The 19,685-nt window shown below is 38.0% G+C and overlaps 1 protein-coding gene across 3 annotated transcripts in view; it reads left to right on the top strand.

The window, feature by feature from the left end:
• Positions 1–19,685, top strand: part of LOC133660203 (CUB and sushi domain-containing protein 3-like) — a 616,484-nt gene that overhangs the window by 33,126 nt on the left and 563,673 nt on the right. For 2 of the 3 annotated variants that reach the window (XM_062063483.1, XM_062063482.1), the window contains exon 2: positions 18,534–18,756. In XM_062063483.1, the coding sequence (XP_061919467.1) occupies positions 18,534–18,756 (223 nt within the window). Of the gene's footprint in view, positions 1–12,460; positions 13,607–18,533; positions 18,757–19,685 lie in introns of those variants that run through there. The other variant, XM_062063484.1, reaches the window with a different exon arrangement.

Raw genomic sequence — 19,685 nt, 5'->3', positions numbered from 1 at the left:
GTCACATTGTTATGGGAGACACACTGCATCCTGTCAGTAAGATAAGAGTTAAACCAAGACAAGGCTAAGTCTGTCATCCCAATACGCGTTTTGATACGCTCTAATAAAATATTATGATCAACAGTATCGAAAGCAGCGCTAAGATCAAGAAGCAGCAACATAGATGAAGCATCAGAATCCATCGTTAGCAATAGATCATTAGTCATTTTTGCGAGGGCTGTCTCCGTAGAGTGATTTGCCCTGAAACCGGATTGAAAAGGTTCACAGAGATTGTTAGACGCTAAGTGTTCATTTAGCTGCTGTGCTACAATTTTTTCGAGGATTTTCGAGATAAACGGAAGGTGGGACACCGGCCGGTAGTTTACCAGGAGATCAGGATCGAGGTTAGGTCTTTTGAGTAGAGGATGAATAACCGCTTTTTTGAATGCTAGGGGAACAGTGCCAGAGGAAAGTGATAAGTTTATAATATTTAACACTGATGGACCTAATAATACAAAAAGCTCCTTGATAAGTTTCCCAGGAATTGGGTCAAGTAAACATGTTGTTTGTTTTGTCCCATTTACACATTTTGACAATTCCTCCAATGTTATTTCATCAAAGAGAGAGAAACTATTTTGGAGGGCGGTATCCGTCGTATATACAGTCGTATTTGTGTTAATAGAACCCAGGTGTAGCTGAGATGCATTGTCTTTAATCTCTTTTCTAATGACTTCAATTTTCTTATTAAAGAAATTCATAAAGGCATCTGCTGAGCTACTGGGAGGAGTCCCTTGTTGGGTTAGCGATGCTACTGTACTAAACATAAATTTAGGATCATTTTTGTTGAGGTGGATGAGATTTGAGTAATATTTAGCTTTAGCTGAGGTAAGCATGCGTTTATAAGTTATTCAACTGTCACACCATGCTTGATGGAAAACCTCAAGTTTAGTCGCACGCCATTTGCGTTCCAGCTTTCTACATGATAATTTCTGGGCTTTATTTTCTTCTGTAAACCATGGGGTACGCCTTTTAGGGGCCCTTTTTAGCTTTAGCGGTGCTACACTATCAATGGTGTCGCGCAGGGCGTCGTTAAAGTTGTTAGTGAGGTTACTTCCCAGACGACTGTCTCAAGATCGATCTTTTAAAATACAGCAAAATGCAACAAATATGCAACAAACACAGCAAAACATGAACGCAAAAGACAAAAAAAAAAAAAAAAATATATATATATATATATATATATATATATATATATATATATATATATATATATATATATATATATATATATATATATATATATATATATATATATATATATATATATATATATATATATATATATATATATATATATATATATATATATAATATTACAGCCTTTTTGCTGAATAAAAGAATGCACATGAAAATAAATAGTGTGGGATTTGTAATATTAACTATGGACTATGAAACACTGACTATTAAGAACATGAACATCTCTCCTCTTTACTTCCCAGACGACCGTCTCAAGATGGATCTTTTTCAATAAAGCAAAATGCAACAAATATGCAACAAACACAGCAAAACATGAACGCAAAGGACCAAAAAAAACCAACACACCCAAAGAGCCATATAATAATAATTCATATAGTATCACTTTTCTGCAGAACAGAACATTGTTGTAGAAATCTGCTTCTGTGTCGCTCCCTAACACTCAGGTCTCAGGCTGGCTGCTGTAAACAAACCCCGCCCACTCTGCTTCTTGCCTCGTCTGCTTGGGGCTGCTATTTCGTACACTGCCGTAATAACCCGTATATCATTCAAAAGCGCAGATTCCAACCATCGGAATATTCTCTATATTTTAAGACTTACAGCAATTTGAAAAATGCACTGCACATCGTATTAGCGGCTCCTGTTTCGACGGTAAAGGTTTGAAATATTAATTTGGAAACGTTCGACGGGCTGGGTTGGAAAGCTTAACTGGCCACATACAGCCCGCGGGCCGTAATTTGCCCAGGTCTAGGCTAGAAGCATCACAGAATTTCATCTGGCCATCACATTGAAATTGCTAAAGTACAACTAATTCTATTTTAATTAAATCTGCAGGCCTGTACTGTATGTATTGTAATTCAGTAATCATTTATTATGCCCAGAATTGACATGCAAACATACCCTTGGAAACATATATGGTTATACAGTAAGTCCCTTTCAGCAACTCAACAGTAAAACAATCAATAGATATAACTGGTCATAGTGTTGTCATGTGTGTTGTACAATCTACAAAATGGCAATTGTTAAATTTAAAACTGAGCAAAAGCTGGGATTATTTTGGCCCTGTCAGTTAGTCAGTCGGGCTGCTTGCTGAGGTCCCCAATGTGAGTCCGACCCTTGTGTACATGACACTGATTCATACTATCGAGCTTTGTCCCCCCCCCCCCCCCCCCCCCCCCACTGTGCATTCACAGCATGTCGTTAATGTGTTTGTGCACCAAACTACATATTTTGACGTAGCTCTGACGCGCAGATTGCAGAAAGCCCCTGTGAGCGGGTTAAGCGAACGCCGCTTTGATGAAGGTCAGAAGGCAACTGAGCCGTGACAGCTGAGTTCAAAGGAGACGCAGCGTAGGCCTCGGTGATGAATGTGTTTAATGTACAGCCTCTTCCACGCGCAAGAAAACACGTGTTGTTTCGACATCTGAAGTAATTACATGCATGTGTGCAGTGTTCTCTTTACAGATGAAGCTTTAATGGCGCTGACAGCCTTTAACAAATTACAAGCTTGTGTGATATGCAACACTGAATTGATACTAATCCATAATAGATAGTGTATAGGAGAAAAAGAAAAGAGGAAAGGTAATGGTGAGAGCAGGTGTTGCTGAGAGCATGGAGCAAATATTCAGGGACAATAACAGCCAATGCATGAGAAAGAGTCAAAGATGCAGAAAAAATGCAGAGTCCTTGGCAGAGTTCTGGAAATTGTGCGGCATGAAACGAAGACTCGCATCTAAAGCAGAGGGAGTAAGGATGAGGGGGATACTGTAGGTGTCCTCGAAATGAGAACGTGTCATCCCCACACAGACGTTATTAAGCATTCAATACGAGCAGTGTTTTTCGTCTGAATACTCACATGCAGTATTAATGCGCGAGAGCCTTTGCTGTATAGCGACACTCAACAGCCACAACATTTGTTGCACTTGCACAATCTAATTAGACTTCTTTTTATTGTCATTCAAATTTTAACTTTACAGTACAGATAAGAACAACATTTAGTTGCATTAGCACATGGTAGTGCATGGTAGTGCAGGATAAAAGAGCAATAGGTGCAGATATAAATAAATAGATTACTGTACAGATAAATATATTACACTTTTGCATATGCATCCACGTTTATGGATGTATGTTATATTGTCTTTATATTCCAGCGAGTTAATCCGTTTTTGGAGGGAATTGAGGGGATTATTATGATGCGTTTAAGAGTCTTACGGCCTGAGGGAAGAAGCTGTTACAGAACCTGTAGGTTCTGCTACAGAGGCTGCGGAACCTTTTTCTAGAGTCCAGCAGTGAAAACAGTCCTTGGTGGGGGTGGGAGGAGTCTCTGCAGATTTTCTGAGCACTGGTCAGGCAGCGGCTTTTTGCGATCTCCTGGATAGGAGGAAGAGGAGTCCTGATGATCTTTTCCGCCGTCCTCACCACTCTCTGCAGAGACTTCCAGTCTGAGGCACTGCAGGCTCCAGTCCAGGCAGAGATGCAGTATTGTAATCGAATCCAAACATTCTGACACTCGGATGTACTGCACTTCTACACCACTCCAAAGCTAAAATAATAACCACTGTACTTAAATCAACTGAGCTCATAAAACTGATATTGCCTTACTTTTACCATCATAATTGTACTTCTAAATCCAAGACGTGTGCTTTCCTTCCTTGGGGCCTTTGTTATATTGTATAACATCAATTTCAGCAGTTAAATTAAAATGTTTTGATAACCTCAACAGAATCTTAGAAAAAAGCAGCCAGCTTGCACTTATGGGAATTAAAGGAGTCATATACAGTCGTGGTCAAAAGTTTACATACACTTGTGAAGGACATAATGTCATGGCTGTCTTGAGTTCCCAATAATTTCTACAACTCTTATTTTTTTGTGATAGAGTGATTGGAGCACATACTTGTTTGTCACAAAAACATTCATGAAGTTTGGTTCTTTTAGGCTAGAATTAAGGTTTTAGAATGGCCTTCCCAAAGTCCTGACTTAAACATGTGGATAATGCTGAAGAAACAAGTCCATGTCAGAAAACCAACACATTTAGCTGAACTGCACCAATTTTGTCAAAAGGAGTGGTCAAAAATTCAACCAGAAGCTTGTGGATGGCTACTAAAAGTGCCTTATGGCAGTGAAACTTGCCAAGGGACATGTAACCAAATATTAACATTGCAGTATGTATACTTTTGGTCACATTTTCAGTAGACCCATAATAAATTCATAAAAGAACCAAACTTCATGAATGTTTTTTGTGACCAACAAGTATGTGCTCCAATCACTCTATCACAAAAAAATAAGAGTTGTAGAAATTATTGGAAACTCATGACAGCCATGACATTATGTTCTTTACAAGTGTATGTAAACTTTTGACCACGACTGTATATATTTCCCCCCTAGATTTTAAACACATCATTGTGGCCTACATGACCAGGGCTGAGGGGTTTTTGCCCCCTGCCCAAACCTCAACAACACCACCCCGCCCTGAAAACACAGTTTGAAAAAAGAAAAATCATGATTTCACTCATTCATTTTAAAAATAATTCCATTCATGAATACCTTTCCTTTGCAACGGCCGCATGCACGCAATCATTTGTATGTTAATTTGTATGCACGTACAACACTTAAAAGTATGTGGTATTGAATTACGGAATGGATTAACCAAATAAATCAAACAAAGCACCAATATGATTCAGTTTAAGAGACTGTTCAAACTACAAGTGTCCACAAAGTACACAGAACAAGAACTATGATGAACATCTTGAACCCTTTTTTTTCCCTTTTTTTTTATTGAGACAAAGATTATATATGTATTTAATATTTGTTTGCTTACTATGGTATACTGTTTATTTATTATGTATTTGTTCACTGTTCTGTTACAGAGAACAAGGAAATTGGATAAAATTGCTATGGTATGAAAAGTAAATTAAATAAGCTCTACTTCTTTCTACTCCTTTTCGGACGTGCTGTAATGAAACAACTGGAAATGTGTGATGCATTACATTGTATCGTATGCATGTTCCAAATAAACTGAAACTGAACTGAACTAAACAGAATGGTACTGGTGATCCGGGAGCTTGCCTGTACTTTTAGCTCAGTTGTCAGCATGCTCGCCACTCACACCGGGGTGTGGGTTTGCGCCTCGCTCACAGCAGTAGGAAAAAAAAACTGCAGCCGAGAGAGAGCGTACACAATCGTTACATGAAGCAGCGTTGTCTGTAATTGACAGCTATGAGCACCAATCATTGCATTGCACAGTCAAAATCGGGGGCCCCTGATTGGGTGGAGGCCCTTACATGACATGTAATGTTGGTGCTTTGGTTAAAGATTTAGTTTTAAAGACCATCTTGAAGCCGCTTTCTGACCGTCTCTTCAGGATGCGCCATTATTTACGTGCCGAAGCCTGCCTCCAGGCCAATCCCCCTTCAACTGCGTTCCCCCCCATCAGCCATGCTGTAGTTTTTAACGCTTCCATATGGACTCTACTGACAGATAATTGTTAAAACTATACGCTACTTGTTATTAAAATGGGAAAAGACAGGGATTTAAGCATGCGTGTGCATGTACGAGCCAATCTGCCCCACAACAAGACGAGAGAGAAAATTAAGGAACTTATTGACTACAACTTTGGAGGAGCTCTTCGGGTAAACGTATGTGGAGATATCCGCTGACGTAATTAAGGGAAAAGTACGTCACTAAAGTTTCAAATTTCAAACGGCTCATTTGGAGCAAGTTTGAAAGAAGGCAAGATTCTTTTATAAATAGCTTTGCCATGCCTCCAGGGTTTTATTGTAAATTGTCGGGACTTATGGGGATCCCAAATACACAAAAACAGGTACCAAGGTAAGAAAAGTTAGTTTTTGCATGATAGGATCCCTTTAAGTCTGTCTGAGGATTCATATATTTGGTATTTGTCCATTTTAGCACCGTCTTCAAACAAGCAAAACTACTGAAACATTAATATAATAATTATCTGCTCATAATAGACATAGCATGTAGAATGTATATCAAAATAGTGGTGTGAGCCACTTAAGTGTATTAATTGAACTAAGATGACAGCTAAATGACAGAGAACAGGGTGACAGGACCTAAAGAAAGATCCATTTGTGAAGTCCTTGACAGACTGAATGGCAGCAAATGACTACTTGTGGACTTCACTTTCCACACAACATGACACCAAATATGTTACCACAAATTGAATATTTATTTGTGCATAAGGTTGCCAACTCATAGGAAAACAAAGTGGACACCTTAGGGTGCTGGTCGACCCAATTTATGTTTTTTTTTTCATTTGTGTAAAAGGATGTAGTTTTATATCATCTGCAAAGGTTGAATAGAGGCAACTGGACTCTTCCTGTTTGCTGAAGATGTCCAGTAGCATCATTTCAAGCTTTGTGGAAAACAGTGTATCCAGAAAGTATTCATAATGCTTTACTTTTTCCACATTTTGTGTTACAGCCTTATTCCAAAATGGAATTAATTATTTTTTCCCCTCAAAATTCTACAGACAATACCCCATAATGACAATGTGAAAATCTTTTTTTATATTTTGCAAATGTATTTAAACACATGTACATACATATTGTAAATAATGTAAATAATTATTGTAAATAATGTAAATAATTCAATGTATATACTCTGATGATTATCTTGTGTGATGACTGTATTATGATGATATCTGATAGTATATATATGTATCATGAATCAATTTAAGTGGACCCCGACTTAAACAAGTTGAAAAACTTATTCGGGTGTTACCATTTAGTGGTCAATTGTATGGAATATGTACTTCACTCTGCAATCTACTAATAAAAGTCTCAATCAATCAATCAAAACGTATGTTTTCACAGCATTTGCTCAATACTTTGTTGATGCACCTTTGGCAGCAATTACAGCTTCATGTCTTTTTGAATATGATGCCACAAGCTTGGCACACATATCTTTGGGAAGTTTCGCCCATTCCTTTTCGCACATTCCTCTTTGCAGCACCTCTCAAGCTCCATCAGATTGGAAGTGTTGGTTTTCATCCAGGATGTTTCTGTACACTAAGCATTCAGCAGCGCATTAATTGCCTAGACGCATCACAACATTCCCTTTTTCCTTCAACAACAACACTGACTACAATTCTTGAAGATTTCATGAGACACATCAAACTCAATGTAACATCACTTACTGTACAATGTCTGCTCTCACTGGGATGCCGTCTTTTGGGATGTTCATATCTTCCCGTTTGGATACAGAATTAATCCTAATTCTCGCAGTGTTAAGAAAAGCGTAGGTGCATACCAGCGTCTTTCACGTGTCTTTCTCGCCATCTCCGGGATTAAATTGGCTGCTGAGTTATGCTCTAGCATTAACTTTTACCAGCTGATAGGCGAGAGAGCAGCTCCCCAGCTGATGGTGACAATACAGCATAAACTAGTTACCTCTCTGTGATCAATGCGCTGCTAAAAGTACGTTTGTAGTTCCTCAACGTTAGCACTTATTATGACAATATCGCTAAAATGGAGTATTGTTGGTGGTTTTTGGATGGTTATTTAGAGCGTTTTATAGGCAAAATAGAGGGTTAGAATGCAGAAGAAAAAAAAAAGCCTATATGTTCTTGTCTTACATAGGGATTGTGAATGATAGGCAACATTTTAAAAACGTGCAGTTCCCCTTTGGATTGTTCTTCATTTTACAAAGCATATATTCGCTTAAGCAGTGTGAGTGTATGCTATTTTGTGGTAATTTATCATTGAATATAAGCATAATGTCCGAATTTAGCTCAACCTGCTTCTGCTGCCTGTACTGCCTTTGAGTTCAGAAAAGTTAATTCTAGGTTACAAATCATGCTTCTCACCTAGACAGTAGAAGGTTGTGGGACCAAACTGGGAAGTTGGTCAACTTGGCTCTGAACAAATGGAACGTAGATTCAGACAATTACAACATTGTTAGGTAGCATTTTTTTTTTCATTAAAGGAGAGAGGATTATTCTGTTTTTGTCAGTTCAAGTAGAGCACAGGTGCTGAAAAATACATGCATTTTAAGATGTTCAATATTTATTTAGTTTAAAATTTTGCATAATTTTAAATGTATTTACCTTCAAATGAATGGTAGCGTGGCTCAGATGGTAGAGCGGTCGGCCAGAAACTTGAGGGTTCCTGGTTGAATCCAGCTTCCGCCATCTTTGTCACTGCTGTTGTGTCCTTGGGCAAGACACTTCACCCACCTTGCTCCCAGTGCCCCTCACACTGCTGTAAATGCAGCTTAAATGTAGATAATGGGCCAAAGTGCTTTTTGTCATTAGAGAAAAAGTGCTATATAAATATAACTCACAATTACAGCACAATGGTAAACATTTCTACCGTAATGAGAAATAAAAGTTTATATCCTTTTAAATGGTTACATGCATAACTATTATATATTATGATTACAATACATTATGAACACTGTATAAATTGTATTCGTTATTTCTTCAGTTCAAGAACATGATGTAGACAAAAGCTCCAAGTCTGTCTGCATGAAGCCAAATCTTTTTTTAAATACATTATTGTATATTGTTCTAATGTGTGGCACTTTGAGACAAACATATGTTGTTTGACAGTTTAAAAGTAACATGTCTTCTTTCACCTGTTATTTTCGCAGTTTTATGCATTTATATGTATCAAATATAAAAATCGTATCGCAATCGCAAAATTTGGAGAGAAAAATGCGATCGATAAAATCGTGTAGCCGTAGTGATACATGATAACGCTCCAATGCGCTCACAAAGTCTGCCAATATTGGCAGCAAACACAGAAAGCGTTCTCTATGTTGTTGTTGACATTCACTACGTTTCTATGCACTAAATTAGTTTAATTTTCCAAATAGTTATTTTTTGTTGTATTTTCACACCTGCGTGTGAAATCCAAGTGTGCATGCACAGTCTCTGATGCGACTATTGGTCATAGACCATGTGCCTCCCACGAACACGTTTAGCGAGGATAAATGAATTATTTTTTCGGATGACTTATGACGCCACACTAGCCATCTGCGGATCCTTACAACTTGTTTTAAGAAATGCCCGCTGAAATAATGGCACAGATCACAAATATTACGTCTCTAATGTGTCTGCTGATAATGAATAGCAGACAGCATCAAGAAATTATCTTATATTGTGCTACAAACATGACGCTACTACCAAGAATGTATTTTCAAAGGAATTTTCGGACGAAGAATCATGGAAACAAAACTTTTGAATGTCTTGGAGTTCATTCAAAAGGCTCTGTGGATTGATGTAAGGAGTTTAAAATCCGAAGGAAAAGACCGTTTGACCGACTGATACTGTTTCAGGTGAAAGTTACAGAGTTATTGTTAATCAGTTTAGAGTGCACAAATACATTGTGAAGAGGTTTGTTTGTGTACTCTTTATTATTCACTTTTAATATACCTGCTTCATTATCTTTTATCTCATTCGTATTTTGTTCGGGAGTCAGAATTAAGCCGGCATTTTACATTTCCTTACATTACCTTCTTAAATAAATCTCTGTTTCTTTTTTCTACCAACGATGCACTTCAAAATGTTTTGTTATTTTAATTTGTGAAGCAACTAAAGTCCCCTCTTCACTACAATTGTTGATACGTTTTTATTGAATGGTATCTGCTTTCGGGTGGTATTCCGTACGTTGAGACTGGCGCATGCGCTGAAGGGTTCCCTCCGGCGGTCGAGAGATCTGGTTTCCAATTAGAATAATCTAGGTGTGTTAGTTCGACTTGTTAAAAGCCGATCACTTCAATTCAATCGCTTCTACTTCCGTGGAGTCTCGGTGTGCGTTTAAGAGCGCAATGCTGTGGGAGGAGAAACATATTTAATGTTGCGGTTTCATTTTGAACGTGCAACTAGCGTCCGTCTATCAGCTGCTGTGACGGACAGCAGGCGATGTGTCGGGAACATTGCCACAACTTGTTTATAAAGTCTTAAGTTTGTTTACTGGGATGCTCACATTAAACTGCTAACTTTGTCAGTGTTCCAATAACATCAATACTAGCTAAAATGTTTTGTAATTTCATCGAATTGAACACAGGCTGAGTTTTCGGTGAGGGACAACGATTGTGTACATGATAATAAATAAATGATAAATGGGTTGTACTTGTATAGCGCTTTTCTACCTTCAAGGTACTCAAAGCACTTTGACAGTATTTCCACATTTACCCATTCACACACACATTCACACACTGATGGCGGGAGCTGCCATGCAAGGCGCTAACCAGCAGCCATCAGAGGCAAAGGGTGAAGTGTCTTGCCCAAGGACACAACAGACGTGACTAGGAAGGTAGAAGGTGGGAATTGAACCCCAGTAACCAGCAACACTCCGATTGCTGGCACAGCCACTCTACCAACTTCGCCACGCCGTCCCATGATGTGAGAGGTATCACTCCTGATTATGTTTGTTGGCCAAACTGGTGCACTGAAGTACATGGTGTTGTTGGAGAAGAACAAAGCTGGTTTATTAGACTTTATCTTCATTAGCCAAACTGCATTGTGTTTTATATTGATATCAAAAAGTAAACAACATGTTTTTTTTAATATTGTGTTTTTTTCATCCCACAAAGTAATTACTTTATTAACCATTCGTGTCACATAGCATTTTGTTAATGTTGTATTGTGTATGGATATGTCCCGATACAGCATGTACGAGTACACACATTAGTACATGTAAATGTGTGTACATAACTTAAAAAATACCTCTCTCTATGAAAATGTAAAAATAGAGATGAAGGCATTAAGGAAAAAAAAAGCTGACACACTGATACTATTAATGAACAAAAACACAAATATTTGTCTTTAAATAACATATTTTTTGTAGTATAAGTCGCTCCGGAGTATAAGTCGCACCGGCCGAAAATGCATAATAAAGAAGGAAAAAAACATATATAAGTCGCACTGGAGTATAAGTCGCATTTTTTGGGGAAATTTATTTGATAAAACCCAACACCAAGAATAGACATTTGAAAGGCAATTTAAAATAAATAAAGAATAGTGAACAACAGGCTGAATAAGTGTACGTTACATGACGCATAAATAACCAACTGAGAACTTGCCGAGTATGTTAACGTAACATATTATGGTAAGAGTCGTTCAAATAACTATAACATATAGAACATGCTATACGTTTACCCAAACAATCTGTCACTCCTAATCGCTAAATCCCATGAAATCTTATACGTCTAGTCTCTTAAGTGAATGAGCTAAATAATATTATTTGATATTTTACGGTAATGTGTTAATAATTTCACACATAAGTCGCTCCTGAGTATAGTTAGAGTTAGAGTTATAGTCCGAAAAATACGGTACATAAATAACATTTATCTAGAGCATTTTTATTAGATATTACAAATTACATGATAGCGTCGCATTCACACCCCAACAATGTTTTACCAAACATGATAAATAATTCTGATTAATAGTCGTGATTTCAATATTGATAAAAATAATCGTAATTATTATTTTGCCCATAATCGTGCAGTCCTATGTGTACGACTAGATCTTATATAAGAACAATATTTTCGTAAGGTGCTGCCTTGCGAAATGTTCACATTTATTTGTATTTATTTATAGTATTATTTTTTTTCTGCCATATTACTTTGTTTATAATGCTTGTGTTGCTTTCATATGTACATTCAACTTTCTACTTGGGGTACATATTTACATTTTGAATGTGTTGTTTGTGCATTTTTTTTATTTTTATAAAACTTGGTTAAAAGATTTCAGTATAAGTAATTTTGGAAAGTTTTGAGCACATTAAAAATTACTGCACTAATAATGTTAACTGTGATCATTTTTGTCACAATAACTGTGATAAAAAATGTTCAGACCGTGACATCCTTATGTGCCTGTTACTACATTACATTACATTACATTACATTACGTATGTGGGCTCTGTACCGAGGATGTCGTTGTGGCTTGTACAGTCCTTTGAGACACTTGTGATTTAGGGCTATATAAATAAACATTGATTGATTGATTGATTACACACTGTACAAACAGCATGTATATAAACGGTGTTGAAGATTTTTGGATGGTTTCTAGAGTGCTTTAAAGATGGAATAGATCACTTCCCCATTACCTGCATTTTCAGGCGCAGCATTCGAGCAGTTATTTTTCACTGTTTAAATTGCACAGAAAAGAGAAAGACTTGCGAGTTCTTGTTTCACATAACACAAAAAATGTGCAGTTCCCCTTTAAAGAGGTTGACACATGTCAATTGTACAGTACTTCCTTGCATTTTCATAGTTTATAAGGTCTCAAGTGGGGGCCTCTAGTGACAACTCAACTGAGCTATACAAACCACTCACAATGGCTACATGTTGTTGTTGTTTTTGCCGTGGAACAGCAGTTCCTCACTTCACTAAAATGCTTTCGTCCCTAGCCAAGCTACAAATCTCAGACAAACAATTCCAGTATTCAAAAGTGCACTTGAACGCAACAGCATAACACACTTTCACATGTTGGATCATGCTGACCCTGTGGGTGGCACATCAATGCTGCCAATTTTCTCTGATTGCACTCTTTGCTCAGTGGTACTGGATAGGCTCCCAGAAGCCATTCACAAGTTCAGATTGAAGATACATCACAGTTTCATAAATCACAACATAGTACAGTATACTGTATATCTGGAGGATATGTGGACACTTTGGAATTAAAAGTGAGGTGCAAACAATCTATAAAAAATAATATTTATGGTTCAGTAGTGACAAGATGCATTCGTCTTATAAAAAAAAAAAAAAAAAAAAAAAGTGTTATGGAACGCAATTAAAAGTGTTCCCAGCTGCACAAACACCAGAATGTATCGACCAACTATTTATTTTAGTCGATATACACACAATATATATTTGTTAAATACATTGCTTTTCAGAAAGCCTGCATAATATAGCCGATAGCAGTGGTTTTCAACCTTTTTGGAGCTAAGGCACATTTTTTTTTAATTGAAAAAATCCGGAGGCACACCACCAGAAAAAAACATAAAAAATGTAACTCAGTAGCCTATATTTACAATAGAAAGTCGTTCTCATCAAATACCTGATGCAATAGTTCGATATGAATTTAAACCATAACCATCCATCCATCACAATATCTCTTTTTCCAAAGTAGGTCTGTCACACCCTATTTTGAGTTTTTGTGTGTTTTCCTGTGTGCCGTGTTTTAGTTCCTGTCTTGTGCTCTTATTTTGGTTGCTCTTCCTGTTTTGTTAGTGTTTTCCTGTCGCAGCTTCACACCCTCCTTTGAGCGCTATTCCCCGCACCTGCTTTGTGTTGGCAATCAAGACTATCTAAGTTGTGTGGATGCTGTCCTTCTTTGTTGGGACATTGTTGATCGTTATGTCATGTGCAGATGTACTTTGTGGACGCCATCTCTGCTCAACACGCTGTAAGTCTGTTGTCGTCCAGCATTCTGTTTGTGTTTACTTTGTAGCCAGTTCAGTTCTAGTTTTGTTTTGTATAGCAATTCTTAGGCTCGGTTGCTGGTGGGGCGTGGGGGTCTTCCCATCCGGCTGCGGGGAGTCTTTGCGCCCCTCCGGGCGGGGGTGTTGTCTCTCGCTGGCTTGGGGGCTGGCTGTCCTCTGCTTCTCCCGTGCCTTGTCCTCTGCTGGGCGCGTCTTTCTATGGCCTGCTGTTGGCCCTGCCAGGCGGAGCGTTGAGTTTCCCTCTGGGGTTTCTTGTTTGGTGTGGGTTCACAGTGTGGCGCATATTTGTAACAGTGTTAAAGTTGTTTATATGGTCACCCTCAGTGTGACCTGTATGGCTGTTGATCAAGTATCCCTTGCATCCACTAATGTGTGTGTAAAAGCCGCATATATGATGTGACTGGGCGGGCACGCTGTTTGTATGGAGGAAAAGCGGACGTGACGACAGGTTGTAGAGGACGCTAAAGGCAGGGCCTTTAAAGCACGCCCCCAATATTGTTGTCCGGGTTGAAATCGGGAGGTAGGTTGTCCCGGGAGATTTGCGGGTGGGACACTGAAATTCGGGAGTCTCCCGGGAAAATCGGGAGGGTTGGCAAGTATGCGTTGTTCCCCTAGGGCGGGGGTCGGCAAACCGCGGCTCTAGAGCCGCATGCGGCTCTTTAGCGCCGCCCTAGTGGCTCTCTGGAGATTTTTCAAAAATGTATGAAGAATGGAAAAAGATGAGGGGATAAAAAATCAATTTTTTTGTTTCAGAATGTTTTCTGTGGGAGGACAAACATGACATAAACCTCGCTAATTGTTATAAATCACACTGTTTATATTAAACATGCTTCACTGATTCGAGTATTTGGCGAGCGCCGTTTTGTCCTACTAATTTTGGCGGTCCTTGAACTCGCCGTGTAGTTTGTTTCCATGTATAACTTTCTCCGACTTTCTAGGACGTGTTTTATGCCACTTTTTCTATCTAATTTTGTCCACCACACTTTTAACGTTGGGCATGAGTGCACAAAGGTGAGTTTTGTTGATGTTATTGACTTGTGTGGAGTGCTAATCAGACATATTTGGTCACTGCGTGACTGCAAGCTAATCGATGCTAACATGCTATTTAGGCTAGCTATATGTACATATTGCATATGCCTCATTTGTAGCTATATTTGAGGTCATTTAGTTTCCTTTAAGTCCTCTTAATTACATTTATATCTCATGACACATGTAATATGGCTTTTAATTTTTTGCGGCTCCAGACAGATTTGTTTTTGTATTTTTGGTCCAATATGGCTCTGTCAACATTTTGGGTTGCCGACCCCTGCCCTAGGGGAAAATGGGTAAAACATATTACGGCTAGGAATTTGGAAATTCTGACTTCCCAATATAAATGGAACTCACCATAAAAGTTCAGAATGCAAATGATTTGCGCATGCACGAACTGCCGCAATTCCCGTTCTGTGAAGGTCTCCGCTGTGCTGACGCAGCAGCAGCACCAGCTGACCGCTTGTGAGTGCTTTGGAACGGAGGAGGGGATTACTGCAAGCCCTGTCACTGCTCGTTGAGGACAGTAGCTGCTGCGGGCTTTCACCTCAGAGTCCCCAGGACACAAAAAAGTCTCCAGTAACACCGCAAAAAGTCGCTAAATTTGTCGCTAGTAGTTGTTTACAAACAAATTGCTAAGAGGATAAAAAAGTTGACAGGTTTAGCGACAGAGTCCCCAAGAGGGCAACAGTGCCTTCTTAGCTAAACAAGCTGAAATGACCACAATCGGCCCTGTAGTGTACGAGAGGCAAACTGCATATGGCCAACAGTTGCATTAGAGAGAGTGCATGAGGGGCTGTTATGGACATTATTCAGAATTACCTCTGACATACACTACTGAAATCCTCTCACACACTACTGAAATTAGTGTGTGAAGGTGTGTATACTGGAGCCAATCATTTTAATATGACATAAGAAAATATAACTCACTAATAACAAAGAAAAATAAACAGGGAATGAAAATGTTCTACATTATAAAAAACATTACAACAAAGAAAGATCAATATGTGTAATATGATACTTTTATTTGCTTTGTGTTTTATACTTTAAGTGTTATTCCTTGCACGTTTCTCCTTTGTTTTGTTTTTTCTTTCTTTGTTAGTGTTCTTTCAATACATGGTTACATTTTTTACAATGATGACGAAAAAGACGTGTGGATTTCAGTAGTGTGAATGAGAGAGAAAAAAAAACAGTAGTGTGTACAAGAGGATTTCAATAGTGTGTGAGAGAGAAAAAAATCAGTAGTGCGTATGAAAGGATTTCAGCAGTGTGTACGAGAGCATTTCAGTAGAAGAAAGCCAATTATTTGAGAAATAAGGTAAATTTAGTGCATGGAAACATATTGAGTAGTCTACTATCAAAACAGTTGTTAGTTGCATTCCTGTCTGAGAAGCATAAGGCCATTTTGAAATATGGATTTTGTATGAAAAAAAAAAATGGTATTCCTATTGTTTTTCTCAGAGGTTAAAGGGTTGGGTTAAACAACAAGACATTTATCTTAAAGGTTGTGATTAAGAGCAAGTGTAATAGATTTGACTTCAAACGTGCTTGACAAAAATAGCTTGCGGCAAGTATTTGTTATGATTGTTTAATATACTAGCAAAAGGTTTTAGTTTGCACATGTTGTTCTACTCACAGTTATGCAAGAACACCTTTTTGTTGTATGTCAACGCTTAGCTGCGACGAAAAACTACTCAGTATGTAACATAGTATATCACTGAGTTGAACTCTTGTGATTGTGAAGGCCTAAATCCACATGTTTATTGAGCAATCCGTTAAATTACACTTCTACACTGCCATTTCAGCTTGTTCCTTTAGTTTGTCATCATCCATAAAACTGAGTGTTAGCAGCAAATTGAAAGCCCTTGTATCGGTGAGTGTCACATCGGGTTTATGACCAAAGGAAAGAACCAGGACGTAATGAGGCAAAAATATATTATTGATCTATGCAATACCAAAGAGCATCACTATAGCGTCCTCACTTGTATGCATTCACTGCTTCTGTTGTAACTGAAGTTAATTGCAGATTGCTGAAGGATAACCACAAATAGAAAGACAAATCTGGCTCCAAGTCAATAATGTGTTGCCTGAGATATTTTCTGCTCTTCCACTGTCTGCCAAAAAAAACCTAACACGCTCTCTATTTGAAAAACACACACCCACCTTACCGTTACCACAAAATGTAACATTGAAATTGATTTTTTCTGGCTTATTTATCAAGATTTTTTATTGTTGCTGAAATGTACAGTGTACACCTAGCCATAATGGACCAAATATACAAAAAACAAATCTGTCTGGAGTAGGGCTGCAACAACTAATCGATTAAATCGATTAAAATCGATTATAAAAATAGTTGGCGATTAATTTAGTCATCGATTTGTTGGATCTATGCTATGCGCATGCGCAGAGGCAATTTTTTAAATATTTTTTTAATATATACATGTTATTATTATTATTTTTTTAATAAACCTTTATTTATGAACTGCAACATGTACAAATAGCTGAGAAACAATAATCAAAATAAGTATGGTGCCAGTATGCTGGTTTTTTTCAATAAAATACTGGAAAGGATAGAAATGTAGTTTGTCTCTTTTATCCGATTATTAGTCGATTAATCGAAGTAATAATCAACAGATTAATCGATTATCAAATTAATCGTTAGTTGCAGCCCTAGTCTGGAGCCGCAAAAAAAATTAAACGCCTTATATATATATATATATATCTAATATTATAATGAAGGCAACACATGATGCAAATATGTATATTAGCCATATTAGCCTAGTATCAAAATGACTGTGTCACAGTCTGACACAAATCTTCGTTGACAGAAATGTTGAAATGTAATATTAATTCTAAACACTTTTACAACATTGGACAACTTTAGTAAAACGAAAGCTTCTCAGAAGATGAGATAACTCCTGGAAATTACTGGATTAGAGTGGCCAGTATAGAGTAGTGTAAAGTATAGATGTGTGTGTCCAAGTTAAATGAAACGGCAGGCTGTCTTCTTCTTATGGATTTATTACAATCTTTGCAAGCTGGGTAATATTTGCTGTGGTCTATGTAGGCACACAAACAACTATCAGACATTCAGCCAATATTACATACAGATATGTTGTGAGACATCCATCCATTTTCTACTGTGTGTCCCGTTCGGGATCGCGGGGGGTGCTGTAGCCTATCTCAGCTGCATTTGGGCGGTAGGCGGGGTACACCCTGAACATATTGCCAGCTCATTGCAGGGTTATGAGACATGCAAATATAAATTAAATACACAGAGGACGTAAGTAAAGGAAATTAAATCAACTCAAATATTCCAACAAACGAGGCATAATGATGCAATATGTACATACAGCTAGCCCAAAGAGCATGTTAGCATCTATTAGCTTGCAGTCATGCACTGACCAAATATGCCTGATTAGCACGCCACACACAGCATACAACATTTGGTGGACAAAATGAGACAAAGAAGGCGTGGCATAAAACATGTCTTTCTGTGGCAGCGTCGGAGAAAGTTACAGCGGTATACAAACTATGGTGAGTTTAAGGAACGCTGAAATTCGTAGGGCAAAACGGCGCTCGCCAAATACTCTCATCAGTGAAGCAAAAACGCAAACATATTAAACAGTGGGCTTTCTAACAATTGGGAAGGTTTGTGTCATGTTTGTCTTCCTACAGAAACCATATTTTTCCATTTTCCTAGGGAGCCACTAGAGCGGCGCTTAAGGAGCTGCATGCGACTCTAGAGCCGACCTAGACCAATTAAATGCATGTAATTTCTGCATGGATGCTTCCTTCTATTAATTGTGTTGAGTGTTTTGCACAAATGACTTATTAAACAAGTTTGTCCTTCTCTTTCAGGCTTTATCCATACATGCGGAGGCACTTTAAAGGGAAGAAACGGGACAATAGAAAGCCCAGGGTTTCCATATGGTTACCCTAATGGAGCAAACTGTACCTGGGTGATCGTTGCAGAGGAGGGCAACAGGATTCATATAGTTTTTCAGTCTTTTGCTGTGGAGGAAGAATATGACTTTTTATCTTTGTATGATGGGCACCCACACCCAGCCAACTTCAAAACAAGGTAAGGAAACCCCCGTGCTGTTTTTATTTTTACCTTGATGTCTGCTTCTAAAATAGTGGTGTGATGGAAGGAACTCGCTTGGCCTCCACTGCTCATATGATTGTGTTAGGTGAGTCTCTCGAATGTTTTTGCTGTTTTTTTTTGTAATTGTCGCGGCCTAATATGCTTGATTTTGCGGCACCATTTTTTAAAAAGTTGCGGCAAAAGTTGTGATGTTCTAAGGTTTTTTTTACAACCCTTAACTTGAAAATTAGGGGATTTCAACATATCTGAGAAAATATACCTTATATGCATTTTACATTAAATATTTTCAAACATTGACAGCAATTAAGTGCATTTTTTTTTTTTTAGGTGTTTGTTGCAATAAAGTTATTTATCTAAAGAAGAACTGCATTTATTATTTTTTTGCCTATAATTCACAATCTTTGTGTAAGACAAGCAAGTGTATGTTTTTCTTTAAAAAAAAAAAGCATTTTAACTAGTAAATATAACTTTGCTTACAATTGAGTAGATGGGAGGTCCTCTATTGCGCCCATAAAACCATTTTAAATAACCATCCAAAAACTGCCAAAAGTACTCCATTCACATTTTGTGACCTGAATAATAACCATGAATTAGCGATATTAGGGCTGACGTTAATGACTTATTTTTAGCGGCGCATTGTCACAGAGCGCTAACTTCCTTATGCTGCTATATTAATGTCATCAGCTGGTGAGCTGCTTTCTTCCTCGTACATATTTTCATTTCTCCTCTCAGCATTTCCAAAAAAGAGTAGGAAGAGCGGTTATTTAACCCTACCCGTCCGGCCTCAAATTGTTACTTTTTAAGGTCAAAGCACTCCATTTAAACTATGAAATGAACCTACCTAAAGAAGTTGTGTAGCTTGTTACAGGTTTTCCCCAACAGCCAGTAATTGTTCATGTTTTTGT

The sequence above is a fragment of the Entelurus aequoreus genome, linkage group LG11, assembly GCF_033978785.1.
Source record: "Entelurus aequoreus isolate RoL-2023_Sb linkage group LG11, RoL_Eaeq_v1.1, whole genome shotgun sequence".
NCBI classification, from domain to species: Eukaryota; Metazoa; Chordata; class Actinopteri; order Syngnathiformes; family Syngnathidae; genus Entelurus; species Entelurus aequoreus.
Note: the sequence above shows the minus strand (reverse complement) of the source record. Positions and strands in the feature narration are given on the sequence as shown.